Raw genomic sequence first — 15990 nt, 5'->3', positions numbered from 1 at the left:
AAAGCCATACACAACATTTTATCTCAATATATTTAGGCATTGGGAAAAAAAAGTCTGGAAAACAAATTTCCATTTCTCCTATGTTCAAGGGCCATAACTCTGTCAAACATGGATAAATCGTCATTAAAGTCAAAAGTGATCTGTAATAGTATATGATAAAGCTACGAAATGTCAGCTCAGTATATCAGTGCATTGTGAAAAAAACATCCGGAAAACTGTAAGTGAGACAGACGGACAGACAGACAAACCTATAGTCCCCTCTGGTTGGACCGTTGGACAGTCAGTAGGGCCTAAACCATATATCATGAAAATAAAAATAAAGTTAAAGGAACTATCTTGAGTTGTAGACATTTTATCTATCATTTCAAATGTATTTATCAGTATAATGTTTTATATTTAAAATATGTAGGTAAGATGATGTTTTTTAAACAACACAGAAAAAAGCAAGATGTGTGTTTATTGTTGTGGAAAACTAACAGAAGTCTTGCTAGTAGTTTCACAACAACAGTTACAGTAATCAGTTCCATGCCAGAAATAAGGTGTAAATAATGTACCAGGTGAGAAGAATTCCCTGGAAGATACACCTGGGTCCTTCAACCAACAGTTACAATGGAAGACATTCTCCGCCAAAGCCCATCTGCTTTCCATCACACACACGCTTTTTACAAACCACTGCTTGTCTGCACAAATACAAAATATTCAAAATTTAAAATACATTTTTTGACATTATTATTATCTTTTATAAGATTCAAATCTGCCAAACGAAATGAAAGTAAAAACTGCTAATAATATCAAATCAAATTGCTAATCCAGCTTCCCTACAAAAATGAAGACAGATTAATATTTAAAATGGTCGATTTACAGATGATTATGAGAAAGAACAGTACCTTTTTTATTTCCACTGAACACCATCTGCACCTGCTCTAGTTTGCCCACTGATACAGCCTCCAGGATAAATATATCTTTCTGTTTAGGTTTCCACATGCCCGATGAGCCCAATGACAGTGACTGTAAAAGAGGTCGCATGCCTGTGTCACCATGGTTACCAACGAGGTTGATCGAGACAGTTCCATTGGGTGCACCAGAGTCTCGATCACTTCCTGTCTCAATGACAACAACATACTGCAGAACTGGAAAAAAAGAAAGGAATATTTATTTAACAAAACCTCAGCACATTTTAACCTACTGCTATTCCATGTCTAACATATCGTTATTCAACTCTTTGTTTGAGAGAGGAGATCCACTACCACCAAAAAGGCTATTCCTTCCATAAAGCAGCAAGGGTTCTTTTATGCAATTTCCTTAAGACAGTACAAAACATATTTGATGCACCAGTTATGGAGAACTAGTTAGGGCTGTGAAAACCCGAGTCCATCAAGGGAGAATGACCCTGCCACGTACTGTATTATACGTGGCAGAAATAGCCAATGAACAATGATTCAAAAGAAATACTTTTATTACTAATAAATTGAGAACCGTATAAGATTAAAAATCTAACATAATCATGAGTTAAATAGTAGATGAGATAATAGCACATACGTCTGTCTCTTCATAAAAGATGTGCGATTTCTGTGTGATTTTATGAGGTGAATTTCTATTTCATCTGCTAGGTCTAAACAAATTAACTGCTTTTCACTTTTTGCAGGCAGCTACTTTGTGCCTTGCAGTGTATTAAAAATATGTCAGCAAGCTTGTTTGTAGTTTCAAGGCTGTATCTGTATCAGTTATTTATTGTAGATTAAATTTTAGAATCTACCTGGAAGAGGCTTTTTGTTTGGCTGTGTCACAGCCACTTCTTGCGTTAACTGACCACCATTTTCATCAGTCAGCCAGCGGTCAAGATAGAAAACTAATTCTTGTCCAGTGTGAACATCAGTCATTTTGACATAGTCCACCAGCCATGAGGGATTGCTGTTTTTGTTGTCGTGCTCCAAACGAATCTTTGTTACCTCCCCTATTGGACCAACATTAATCTGCAAATATAATTATAAGATGTTTTTTAACAATACCTTCAGTACCATGAAGTTAAATCAACCTTAGTGAAAGTTCATATGCGAGTGCGATATATTTTAACATGCTCCTATACCACTAGGGTTTCGAGCATGTCTGTCCCAGATCCCGTCTCTGGATAAACAGAAGCCTGATCCGGGACAGATTAGTTTATACGCACGCATTTATATGCAACAATGTTTTTCTCTATACAGTCATTCCTGCTAAATGGCAACACAGAATAATACATACACACACATTTAAAATAATTTATTTGAATGTGTGCCTTTTTGTTTGATAGTAGTTTTTTAAACAAGGTGGTCTTTATAGCAGATGCTGTTGTTTTGTTTGGGGTGGGGGTGATTATAAAGCCCTCTTACCAAGTGTAGCTTGATTGGTTTGCCTATATAGGTTTACTTTATATTACCGTTTGCATAAGTGCCATTTGGCACTGGCCAAAAAGTTCAAAACAAGTCAAGGTTCAAGACATTTTGTTATTATGACCAGACAATTCAAAAGCAGTAAACTGACTAGGCCATATGCTTCTAAACCTTTTGGAGTCTAGACTCAAGACTCTAACAGAGTCTAAGATTTTTAACATCATGGCAATGCTATACAACTTGGTCATTCAAGATTTCATGGCAACACCATACAGGTCTAAGTCATTAAAGATTTGAGTCTAGATTTGAGACTAGTTTTAGAATCATGGGCCCAGGTCTCTCTGTACTCATGGAAGAACTCTACTGTATGTATACTCAGTATAATACAAATACAGACATGTTACAAAGGAAATATTACAACAGCAAATCAGATTCTACAGTTGATCACAGACTGTAATAATGAATGAAGATTAAAATATGAAAACAAAGAAAAAGAACTTCTTTAATTAGAGAACTATCATCCGAGTTAGTTTTGTACTCACTCTGAATTCTGAGAGTTTGCCTTGAGCAAAGGTGTCCGCACCAGAAGCTGCAGACGATGTGAGTGGCAGTGCCTTAGAGGTGTCATCAGTTCCACACACTGTCAGAAACACATTCGCACTGGTTCCCGAGTTCGGCAGATCTCCAGTCTTCACATGAACTGTCCACTCTCCTTCTGAAATTGACCGACATCACACCAAGATATAGAAGTGTACTAGTCAATGTATCCCACAGGACCATATCTTATACTTATAGGATATTAAATAAGCTTCCATTTTGTATGATGTTTATGTCCTGAGTGATATAATTTTTAATCGTCAGTTACTGAAAAATTATTTTATAAGGGACATAAACATGTTACGAAATGGAAGCGAGTTTAATATCCTATTTATTACCCATTGATCGATTTTTATTTATATTAATAAACTCATTTGATTAATGTCCCAGTATGGTCATAGTATGCCAGATATATGACATCATCGTATGACATCCAGGTGTTACGTCCCACTTGACGTTCTAGTGGGACGTAACACTTTGATATGTACCAAGATATTTTTAACCATATTGATAATAATAGACTGTATACTTTGGTTATATTTATTAAAACACATTTTACTGCTTTTAAAAACAAATAGACTGGGCACAAATTTCCCCAAAATTAAATTTTCTGATGTGGCATTTTCTCTTCCTAAAATTCACTTAAAATAGTGCTGGTAAATAATGTCCAACCCAATTGATTTATGACTATTGTATATTTTTCCATTAAATATCTTACCTACCATTCAGTGAATAAAGAAATAATTTGTGGGGTAACATTCAAAATTAATCTATTTCTTAAAACAAATTTAATTTCAAAATTAAATTATCTTTGTTTACTTTAATAAATGTGTAATTCTTTTAACATGGGTTGAGATGAACATTCATAGATGCAACTTCAAACCAAATTTCAATGATCTAGGACTGATACTTTGTGAGAAATAGAGCTAAAGGCAAACATTGCTGGAAAAGTATCTCACCTTTTGACTTCATCAAGGTAAAACAATAACTAATTTGTTAGAGATTCTGTGAAACATCATAGATTAGTCAAATATTAATATGCATTAGCTTTAGTAAATATTGTCCGAATAACTGGTATGTTTTTGGGGTTTTTTACGATGTTGGGATAATATCAGGTAAAATATTTATTCATTGGAACTGAAACAATAATACAGACTGAAATCAGAAATATTTTACTTGTAGTATTAATTAATAGTATTAGTTTCAATAACATACTTGATTTGCTTCCAGATTTCTTCGGCTTAGGTTTCCATCCAGATTTTATTGTCTCTAAAACATGATAAAAATACATAAGAAACTGAATCAATAAGTAGAATACAAAACCATTAACAGCTGCACTGAATATAGTCACTTTGCTTGTGATTTTGAAAGATGTTTTTACAACGGGTATGAACATATTTCATCATATATTGAGAGATGGGCAGACAAGGAGATACTGTCAATTTGAATAAATCTTAATTATGATTGTTCTAAAGAAAGGAAAGGAAAGGAATGTTTATTTAACGACACACTCAACACATTTTAATGACACACTCAAAACATTTTATTTACGGTTATATGGCATCAGACATATGGTTACGGACCACACAGATATTGAAAGAGGAAACCCACTGTCGCCACTTCATGGGCTACTCTTTTCGATTAGCAGCAAGGAATCTTTAATATGCACTATCCCACAGACAGACGGCCTTTCATATGCCAGTCATGGTGCACTGGCTGGAATGAGAAATAGCCCAATGGGCCCACCAACGTGGAACAATCCCAGACTGACTGCACTGAGTGAGCGCTGTACCACTGGGCTACGTCTCGCTCCTTTGTTCTAAAGAAGACCAGCTTATAAGGTGTAAAAGCACTAGACCATTGGTGCATCAATCACTTCATCCACTGGCCACTCTTCTTGGCCATAAAGTTTGTTTTGTTTAACAACACCACTAGAGCACATTAATTTATCAATCAACAGCTACTGGATGTCTAATGTTTAGTGATTCTGACATGTAGTCTTCAGAGGAAACCTGCTATATTTTCCCCATTAGCCACAAAGGATCTTTTATATGTATTTCCCCACAGTCAGAACAGTACATACCACCTGAGCATGCCTCATGCTTCAATTTTAACTGGATGTAAGCAAGAAAATCAAGTGAAAATTAAAAATACACGCACACTGAAGACAACATAAAATAATGCAAATTACCAAGACATCTCAGTGTGAGCTCTGTTTTGCCGTCCCGTTCTCCATCATCCAGCCAGCGTCCACAGGGGAAAACATACTGTTGGTCACCTTTCTCCTTGACCATCACCTTGTCCAGATACCAGCCTGACCCGTGACCTTTTCCGTCGTGACCAACAACCACTTCAATGACATCTTCTATGTTAATTGCTTCCAACTCAAACACATCGGTCTAACAACAGAAGAGTTCTTAATTAGATATGCTTTAAATGTGTTATCAACATTTAAAAATAAATGTTATTATTTCATGCTGAAGAGACAAAACCAAATAGCTTGAGATAAGCATACACCGTAATAGTTGTTGCATGAAAGTTATGCCATGGAAAAAAGTCTCAACTTTAGACTCGTAAAATAACTAAGATTGTGATAACGATGATTGAAATGTGTGTGTTTCTCTCTCTCTGTCTCTCTCTGTCTCTCTCTGTCTCTCTCTCTCTCTCTCTCTCTCTCTCTCTCTCTCTCTCTCTCTCTCTCTCTCTCTCAGTTAAGACAGTTAGACATCTAAGATTATCATTCTAAATCTCAAATGAAATTTAGACATATGATTTAAATTTTATTTTTATTTCCCATAGAAGATGTAAATAAAAAGTAACATATGCTTTATTACAGACAATACAATACAATACAGTACAATTACAAGAAATAGACCAGCTCTAACCACAGAAGACATGAATAAATATATTGTAAGGGAGATAATTATGTAGCAGGAAGAGCTAACTTACCTGTCCCTTTCTGAACTTGTTTACACCAGATTTTGACTCATACAAGGTCCTCTTCCCAGTGTCTCCCTTCTTCCCAATCAGTTTTACATAGACACTGGCATCAGTTCCACCAGCCCAGTGGTCCCCAGTAAACACAGTCATTTGGTAATGAGTCACTGGAAAATACAACACCTTATGTAACATGAACATACAAATGGGTGAAGCATAGGGCATTAAAAGTAATTAATAATCCATTGATTAGCATGTGCAGTTTTTATACCATTGACAAAAAAGTTACATTCCATTAACATTGTTCATATAGATGCTTTCATGATCAATGCATGGATAGCTGAACAAACATAAAAGTAGTCAAAGTATTGCATATTATGATGGATAATAATGGACTGAACTGAAAATATATTTTTTTACTCTTTAAAATTTCCATATTTGTAACTGAAGATAACTATAAAAAATACTTTGATTAATAAGTGGAAAATCAATATTTAACATCATCAATCTTGTGTATTTTTTGTTAAGAAAAAATAAATGTTTGTACCTGGTTTAGCAACACGTCCATTCTTGACCACCGCCATCTCTCTGGAGAGATCCGAGTCATCAACACCGCGGCCCATCCAGCGATCATAGAGGAAGGTGTATTCTTGACCAGTGTTTTTGTCCAGCAACTTGACCTGTTACAAGAAATCAGAAATCATCCAGTACAATAACAACAGATTCCTAGAACAAAGATTTAAACAGAAATGTTTTCATTTTAATTTTTCTTTTGTAAAATTACAGTAATAAACATGTACAAGTAGATTTATACTTTAAACATATTAATCTCACTTTCTCTATGTAATAAAATTCAAACAGTTCACCTATCTGTCATAGGAAACGAAAGGAATCTTTGTTGAACGACACCTCAGCATCTTTTAATCTACAGCTATTTGATGTGTATTAGGTTATGGTCCACAAATATGAAATCTAGCTCAAAATTCAAACCCATATATAGATGATGTAAATTAGTACATGTGACTAAATTCTCGAACCTGTCGATAATCTCAGGAAAATGACTTCATCACCACATCTAAATATGATAGTCATAAAGAGAATAAACACAGAACATAAATAAAGATTAAGTTTTCAACTATCGGTAGTCATTATCATGCATGCAAACTATTCCAGACAATGTAATAATGTATGTAACAGACAATGTAATAATGTATGTAACAGACAATGTAATAATGTATGTAACACAGAAAAATCAACTGAGGGAATTCGAACTAGGGACTTTCTGAATAAGACTTCAGCACTCTACCAGCTGGACTAATAGGGAAATCCAACAATTACCTCTTGTAAATGCCAGCCATCCCAAGCTTCAGAATCTTCCCGAGACATTCGAATTTTGTACAAGTCACCAATTTCTCCAACTGATACCTAAGAGAAAAATTCAAATAATATTCATTACACTTTGAGTACCACATGAATATGTTAATAAATTCACTGAAGTAAAGTCATTAACAAGAATCATTAGTAGCAAAAAGTTAAAGTGTTCTCTTTTAATGCATATAAATACAACATCATTATCTGGGGGGAAAAGCTCATCTGCATGACTTTTGAAACTTTATATGGTAGAATGCAACACAAACAGAAAGAAATGTGTTCAATAGTCCAAGTGTTTAGATGTGAAAAAATAAATGTGATGAACTGTTGTATGTGTAACACTACTACATATTATTCACATGAAAACAGTAAAAGAAATATGGTTAAAATGTTAATATCTGAGTAATGTCTCAAACTTGCATAATGGCAATTTCCAGACAAAAATATTTATTACAGTTGTTCTGAACAGAAGTATGGGCAAGCATATTAAAATTTCAACATTTCTAAACAACTTTTATTAAATATGAGTAAAAGGATAAAAGCAAAATAATTTATTGACAATGTGATCCAAAGTAAGTGTTATTTAAATAACTGTTTTTCATTCTAACCTTTGGAGGAAAAGTTAAAAATCTATGAGTATGAAAAGAGGTATATCAATCTTTACTATGGAAAAGTTTGTTAAAAATCCATGATTATAAAAAGTGGTACAAACTTCAAACTGGTCCACATTGCCAGGTTCAAAGAGCCCGGTTCTCGATGATGGAGCAGACAGTACAATATCTTCACTGTTACCAAGTTCACCATACAAGGCAATCGATGCTACACCACCACTGGAGGGCTTCGAGTCTGTGGCAGTTTTCACCCAAAGTTTATATTCACCTTCTAAAATAATGAAACATGGGCAGAGTATATAGTCACCTTCTAAAATAATGAAACATGTTCAGAATATGTAGTCACCTTCTAAAATAATGAAACATATGCAAAGTATATAGTCACCTTCTAAAATAACGAAACATATACAGAGTATATAGTCACCTTCTAAAATAATGAAACATATGCAAAGTTTATACGTAGTCACCTTCTAAAATAATGAAACGTATGCAGAGTATATAGTCACCTTCTATACTAAAGAAACATGTGCAACGTGTATAGCAGTAGTTATCTTCTAACAGATAAAAACATGTAACGTTAATAAAACAGATGCAAAGTGTATAGCAGTAGTTATCTTCTAACAGATAAAAACATGTAACGTTAATAAAACAGGTGCAAAGTGTATAGCAGTAGTTATCTTCTAACAGATAAAAACATGTAACGTTAATAAAACAGGTGCAAAGTGTATAGCAGTAGTTATCTTCTAACAGATAAAAACATGTAAAGTTAATAAAACAGGTGCAAAGTGTATATTCACTAAATGCTGAAATATGCAACATGTATAGTCACCTTCTAAAATAATTACATGTGCACTACACATTCACCCTCTAAATATAATGAAACGTGTAGTTTATATGTATCTAATTAAACAATGAAATATATGCAGAATTTATATTCATCTTCTGAAATAATCAATATTTTTATTTATGTAACTTTTAATGTTACATAAAATGAAAAATAACAAGAATTTAGTACACATTTATTTATTGTCATTCATAATTACAAATTATCATATTAAAAAAAAAAAATATTCAGTAAACAAAAATATAGAACTGTGATTTGAAATTAATAATAATGCACAGAGAAATAGATACGAAATCTGACATAATGCTTAAAACAACTGAAGAAATATTGTTAATCTTATCATACTTGAGTCAGATGGCGGTTCCTGGGGATAAAGTTCCCTTTCAATTCTCTTGTCATCTTCTGCCGAGTCCAACCACCTAGAATACAAAATATCTCAGAATTCACATTAAAAAATTAAAGTAGTCATAAAACCAGAATGCATTGCTTAGTAGTTTCATATAAACAATTTAAATATGGTATGAATTTATAAAGAATCAACAAAAGAAAGCAAACCCAAAAAATGATTAGTGAAAACATTATGAAACAATACATAATACAGATATCTAATGTGTATTATAAATAAGTTAATAATGGGAAGGGGAGGGAAAAAAAAGAAAAATGTTTTCTCTAAAATCAACAATAAAGAAGTCACATATTGTTGAAGACATGAATTTGGAGTCAAATGGACCAATATTAGAATAGTAGTAATTCTTGGCATCTTTATCAGCATACTGTTACAAGGAAAGTAGCACCTATTTCAGCATTTATTCGCATACTAACCTGTTACATGGAAAGTAGCAACTCTTTCAGCATTTATTCACATACTAACCTGTTACAAGGAAAGTAGCACCTATTTCAATATTTATTCACATACTAACCTGTTACATGGAAAGTAGCAACTCTTTCAGCATTTATTCACATACTAACCTGTTGCAAGGAAAGTAGCACCTATTTCAGCATTTATTCGCATACTAACCTGTTACAAGGAAAGTAGCAACTCTTTCAGCATTTATTCACATACTAACCTGTTACAAGGAAAGTAGCACCTATTTCAGCATTTATTCGCATACTAACCTGTTACATGGAAAGTAGCAACTCTTTCAGCATTTATTCACATACTAACCTGTTACAAGGAAAGTAGCACGTATTTCAATATTTATTCACATACTAACCTGTTACATGGAAAGTAGCGACTCTTTCAGCATTTATTCACATACTAACCTGTTACAAGGAAAGTAGCACCTATTTCAATATTTATTTGCATACTAACCTGTTACATAGAAAGTAGCAACTCTTTCAGCATTTATTCACATACTAACCTGTTACATGGAAAGTAGTAACTCTTTCAGCATTTATTCACATACTAACCTGTTGCATGGAAAGTAGCAACTCTTTCAGTATTTATTTGCATACTAACCTGTTACATGGAAAGTAGCAGCTCTTCCAGCATTAATTTGCCTACTAACCTGTTACATGGAAAGTAGTAACTCTTGCTGTCTTTATCAGCACTCTCCTTGATGATGATGTTGTCAAGAAACCAGCCAGCACCAGCTCGGATGCCATCGTGGCCGATGTAGATCTTCTTAAGATCTCCAAGTGACACAGCCTCCAATTCAAACACATCAGTCTGTAACAAGTAATCATCTATGTTCAAACAAGTCCATCATTGATATTTTAAAAGAGTCAATAATTAATATTCAAATAAGGCCATCATCAATATTCAAACAAGTCCATTGGTGATATTTTAAAAGAGTGAATCATTAACAATGAAATAAATTCAGCATTAATATTCAATAATATAAATTTCTTAATTTCATAAAAATCAGTTATTTCTAATTTCTAAATTTATCCCTTTAGTTACAGAATAACACTGATGCTAAATGATGAATTGTGTTTTATGTAATAGTTAGAGGACGAGTAACAATAATTTATCGGCGTATAAAGGTAGTGTCGCACGAGACAAAGGCGAGGCGTTAGCCGAGCGTTTTCTCGTGCGACACTACCTTTATACGCCGATAAAGTATTGTTACTCGTCCTCTAACTGTCTTAGAGCAGAGCCAAAATCTCGTGCAGCAATACCGCTTATAAAGTGAATGTCTGAAGTACTTTATCGGGATATAAATGTACTTCACGTGACCAAATATGAAGCTCCCATTGGACTAGAAATTCAGCTGTGCTCTAACATCCATTAAAGGCTTTTACAGGAGATATCACTGGCACTATAATTTGCGATATCTTCTGCTTCTTATAATCTTGATTGGTCACATTTTAATCACAAGACAATGTTTTGTTACGTCACTGTGTTTGTTTAAGCGCTAAACCTACCATTAATGACGTCACGCCACTGCCGTTCTGCTAGTTAATGAGTCTACTGCTGACATTCAACCCACATTACTGACATTGTTTACAACTGTCGCAAATGAAAAGAATGATAATGGATGATAAAAAGAATACCCCCCTTGTGTCTTGTGATATCATAATTTATCAGCACTTGTTGATAAAAGTATAAAATCCTCAGCAAGCCTCGGATTTCATACTTTTATCAACTCATGCTGATAAATTATGATATCACAAGACACAAGGAGAATATCTTCTATTTATAATTCTGTTACATATGTCTCTCCCCAATATCAAGACTTATAATTAAAATCCCAAAATATTAAAAATAATTTTGACACTGGAAAGAACTAGGTCAGATAAATCTCATCTCTTGGCAGAAAGCAAAGAGTTTAGCAAATCTGACTGACCATAATTTGTTTGTTTGTTTTGTTTAACAACACCACAAGAGCACATTGATTTTTGTCATCATCGGCTATTGGATGTCAAACACTTGGTAATTTTAACAAATAGTCTTAGAGAGGAAACCCACTACATTTTTCCATTAGTAGAAGGGATTTTTTATATGCACCATCCCACAGACAGAATAGCACATACCACGGCCTTTGCTATACCAGTCATTGTGCACTGGCTGGAACGAGAAATAGCCCAATGGGGATCGATCCCAAACTGACCGCAAATCAAGCGAGCACTTTACCACTGGGCTACGTCCCACTGCTTGCCTGATCATAAATACAAGTAACATAGTTCAAACCTTTCCACGCCTGAACGGATTCTTGTTAGACTTGGACGCAAAGAGTCGTCTCCGGCCTGAGTCTCCGCGGTCTCCGAACATCGTGATGTACACAGCGGCCTCGGTGTCTGCTGCCTGCTGCTGCCCGGTCTGCACCTCAATCTGGTAGACCAACACTGGCAACAAAATACACCTTCATTAGGCTTTAAGCTGGATGCCAAAACTTAATAACAAGTTGGGTTAACTTGATCAGATAAATCTGAAGTCAAATTCAAGTAACAGTTAGCTAAACAGAATAAAATGTTTCAGATATCTATACACATACAAATGATACACTGCTTTTGAATTAGCTTTTCAGCAGAGCCTCGACAAATACAAAATAACTAGACTTGGTTGATATTTTACATATTAAAAAACACTTGAAACGAATCCTCTATATACTCACCAAATTCAACATTTATAATAAAAAATAAATATATATATATATATACATTATATATATATATATATATACACACACACACACATATACGTATGTGTGTGTGTGTGTGTGTGTGTGTGTGCTTCCTTTAAACAATATTTTAACAAGTGTATTGTATTCTCATATAATATGAACAAAATGTTTTTGATTTAGAAAAAAAAGGACATTCAAGTAAATCTGCCAAATTCAAACAATATATCTGACAAGGGGTGCATGATAAAGATTGGTCTGAACTGTTGGGGTTTGTTTTGTTGTTGTTGTTTCTCTTTTTCTTCACACAATAATTCAAGGGTTAACTAAAACCAAGTCAGTTAAATATTTTGCTCAAAGATTATGCGTTGCTTCCAATTTTATAACACAACAGTCCTAACTTTGAACTTCAGCTAAATTGCCTTGTTTTCACTTTGATCCTGAGCTCATAACTGATATATGGTCAGAACCACACTCTATAATTCAAATAGTACAAGCAGAAGCCATGATAATATTTTTATATTTCTTTATTAAAGAAACAGTACCAATTTCTAGATCTAGTGAAAAAACCACCTGGTAAAGGCTTCTGTCCCTTGCGAATCACAGGCAGTTCCCTCCAGACATCTCGGTCATCCTCGGAACGTGACAACCAACGATTCACTTTAAAGTTCAGCTCCTCACCCGACTTCAGATCAGTCATCTTCACCTACGAAGTAAGAATGGAGGAAACACATTCTATCTTATTTAAATGCTATCTTCTGCAGAGAAAAAACAATGTTAAGGGATTGTAAATTCAGTAACTCAAATACTCTGTTATACTTATTCTAACACATTCAATCTAAGGCAATGGAGCATGTAACATTTCTCTAAAGGCCAAAGGGCTATTAAATATTTTGGTATCCTGAAACCTATTATACCCAGTACTAGTGAAGAAATAATATAGTAGTAAGTTTGTACTTAAATATTTAATATTACTATTCTGTTAACTTTTAAATAAACAAAATGAAACATACAGTTAATGTGATGGTTCACTTAAGATATATTTTATGTGGGGGGTTTTGTTTGGTTGTTTGTCTTTTTATCTGAGCTAATTTTTGTGACTAAAATATCTGACCAAATCAAATAAATAGACAACAAAAATGTTACTTCAAAGAAGGGGAAAATTATTAAATTGTTCATTTTATTTGCGTAAATTATATAAAAATGTTTTTAAATGTACTAACCTTCTCTAAGAACCAGCCACTGTCTGGGATTGCTTCATAGATTCCAATTCGGATTTTATACAGATCACCCAATTTTGTCCCAAGGTTAACCTTCAATAAGAAATATATCATTAACATACAGACTGTAGTTTTAATAAACGTTGATTCAGTATCACATTAAAAGGAACCAAAATGCAGAATAAGTTGACTGTCACTTTATTAACTAGATAAAAAATAACCCTAGCTTTAATATAATGTCAACAAAAGGTGTTTAATATACTTGTGATAACCATAAAAAAGTTATGCAATATGATGCCCCAAAGTCAAAATGTCAGCACCGGTATATGTAAAACAGTTCTAAAAATCGGACATTTCTAATACTATTCCTAAAAACACATACTTGTAACTTATCAATAGCAAACTATCAGACAAAATCATATCTTAAGAGAACATGAAAATATTTTGACAAATAGCAGAAAACCTAGAAACAATGTACAGGCGATTAAAAATGCACAATTCTGAAATTCATTATTATAAGTTAATCATTAGTTTGTCTATAGATAACAAACATTGGCAGGCAATCTTGGACTGGACAGTGTCCATTTACCTTGAACTCATCAACATCTCCTGCCTGGAAGAGTCCCTCGTCGCCCCCTCCCAGCACTATCGGTCCAGCATGGCCAAAGTCTCCATACACAAACAGAACCACCTCATTCTGTGTTCCTGCTGAGTTTCGTTTTCCAGTTGTCACCCATATCTTCCAATCACCAGCTAAAAAAAGAAAGAAAAAAAAAAAAAAAAAAAAAAAAAAAAGGACATGGGATTAAAATAATAAGCAAGTTAAAAGATAAGGGGAGCTTCCAGACTGGACAGAAATAATTTTGAACTTAACAGAAAGACCCTCTTTTTTTTTTTTACAACAATTAAACATTAACATGGATTTTCAAACCTTTCACTTTTAAATGTTAAATTTAAAAAAAAAATTAAAACAATTAAAACAAATTAATACTGGAAATCAGCAGGCACTTTAAATGTCTTTTTAGTGAGCATTAATAATTGGAATTAAAAAAATTGTAACCAATTAAAAATGTAAAATACAAAAATCTTTAATATATACATATATACTCTTCAAAAGAAGAAACGCAAAACCACATTGTCGTAACATTTGGAGAATTGATTTAATTATTGAATGGTGAGTCCGATAATTACCAAATGTTGCAGGATTGTTCACAATTCACTCTAGTCCATTGTAAGTGATAGGACACACCACCAAGGTCAAGGTCATCTGGAGTCAATACCGGGTGTGGCCTCCGCGTGTGTTGACAACTGCCTGGCACCGCCTGCCCATTGAAGCAACCAGAGTACGGATGACGTCCCGGGGGATGGTGGCCCACTCGGCCTGCAAGGCTGCTGCCAGCTCGGGCAGGGTCTGGGGCTGTGGTTGTCGCTGTCGGAGGCGTCGGTCCAACTCGTCCCATAGATGCTCAATTGGGTTCAAATCCGGTGATATCGATGGCCAAGGAAGGACATTAATGTTGTTGTTCTGTAGGAAAGCCGTTGTGAGACGTGCTGTGTGAGGCCTGGCGTTGTCATGTTGGAACACTGCGTTGGCGTTGGCCATAACTGGAACGATGTGTGGCCGGAGGATCTGGTCAGTGTAGCCCTGTGCATTCAGGTTGCCCTGCACGTGGACCAGGTCAGTTCTGCCAGTGTGTGAGATGGCTGCCCACACCATGACACTACCCCCGCCGAATCTGTCCACTTCCTGCACGCAGTTTGCCGCATAACGTTCACCACAACGCCTATACACGCGACATCTTCCATCATGACGTCGGAGCAGAAATCGGGACTCGTCACTGAACCACACCTGTCTCCATCGCAGTTGAGGCCATTGTCGATGAATCTGGCACCACTGCAGTCGGAGTCGACGGTGTTGTGGTGTTAAGATGACACCTCGAACTGGACGTCTGGCACGAATTCCTATCTCACGTAGGGGCGGTTCCGTACGGTCTGGTCGGATATCCTGTGCAAACCTGGTATTGCTGCGGCTGTGGAGGTGGCAGTAGTCAATCGTTCCCGAAGGTGGCGTACCCGGATGTAGCGGTCCTACCCGGGGGTAGTGACCCGTGGTCGACCGGATCTAGGGAGGTCACGTGTTGATCCATGTTGCTGGTAACGGTCCCACAGTCTGGAGATGGTGCTTGGGGACACATGGAATGCCCTGGCAACGGCCGTTCTGGATTCGCCTGCGTCTAGTCGGCCGATGGCATTGTTTCTCTGCGGTTCACTGAGACGTGGCATGTCCTGGATTGTCAACTGTCGGCCATATACAGAGGCCAGGCAAGCGAACACCCTGCACTTTTATACTATCGGTGTTCATGTTGCACGTGCAGACAACGCACGTGCAGTGGTGACATGGTTTGCACGTGGCTGCGTTTTTGCGAATATTCACATTTTGGAACTTTATTGTACAGTAGCTGCGTTTTATCGAATGTA

The 15990-nt window shown here is 35.4% G+C and overlaps 1 protein-coding gene across 1 annotated transcript in view; it reads right to left on the bottom strand.

Moving 5' to 3' along the window:
* The window catches only part of LOC121374734 (lipoxygenase homology domain-containing protein 1-like), a 102552-nt gene that overhangs the window by 41672 nt on the left and 44890 nt on the right, over positions 1–15990 (bottom strand). Inside the window, exons 26-41 of the mRNA XM_041501842.1 lie at positions 14102–14265; positions 13516–13605; positions 12866–12998; positions 11863–12017; positions 10238–10398; positions 9075–9148; positions 7987–8156; positions 7242–7328; positions 6451–6583; positions 5916–6070; positions 5158–5365; positions 4182–4235; positions 2912–3084; positions 1757–1973; positions 888–1130; positions 555–680 (exon numbers count right to left, since the gene is read on the bottom strand). Coding sequence (XP_041357776.1) covers positions 555–680; positions 888–1130; positions 1757–1973; positions 2912–3084; positions 4182–4235; positions 5158–5365; positions 5916–6070; positions 6451–6583; positions 7242–7328; positions 7987–8156; positions 9075–9148; positions 10238–10398; positions 11863–12017; positions 12866–12998; positions 13516–13605; positions 14102–14265 — 2343 coding nt within the window. The remainder of the gene's footprint in view (positions 1–554; positions 681–887; positions 1131–1756; positions 1974–2911; positions 3085–4181; positions 4236–5157; positions 5366–5915; positions 6071–6450; positions 6584–7241; positions 7329–7986; positions 8157–9074; positions 9149–10237; positions 10399–11862; positions 12018–12865; positions 12999–13515; positions 13606–14101; positions 14266–15990) is intronic.

This window comes from Gigantopelta aegis, chromosome 6 (genome assembly GCF_016097555.1).
Source record: "Gigantopelta aegis isolate Gae_Host chromosome 6, Gae_host_genome, whole genome shotgun sequence".
Lineage (NCBI taxonomy): Eukaryota > Metazoa > Mollusca > Gastropoda > Neomphalida > Peltospiridae > Gigantopelta > Gigantopelta aegis.
Note: the sequence above shows the minus strand (reverse complement) of the source record. Positions and strands in the feature narration are given on the sequence as shown.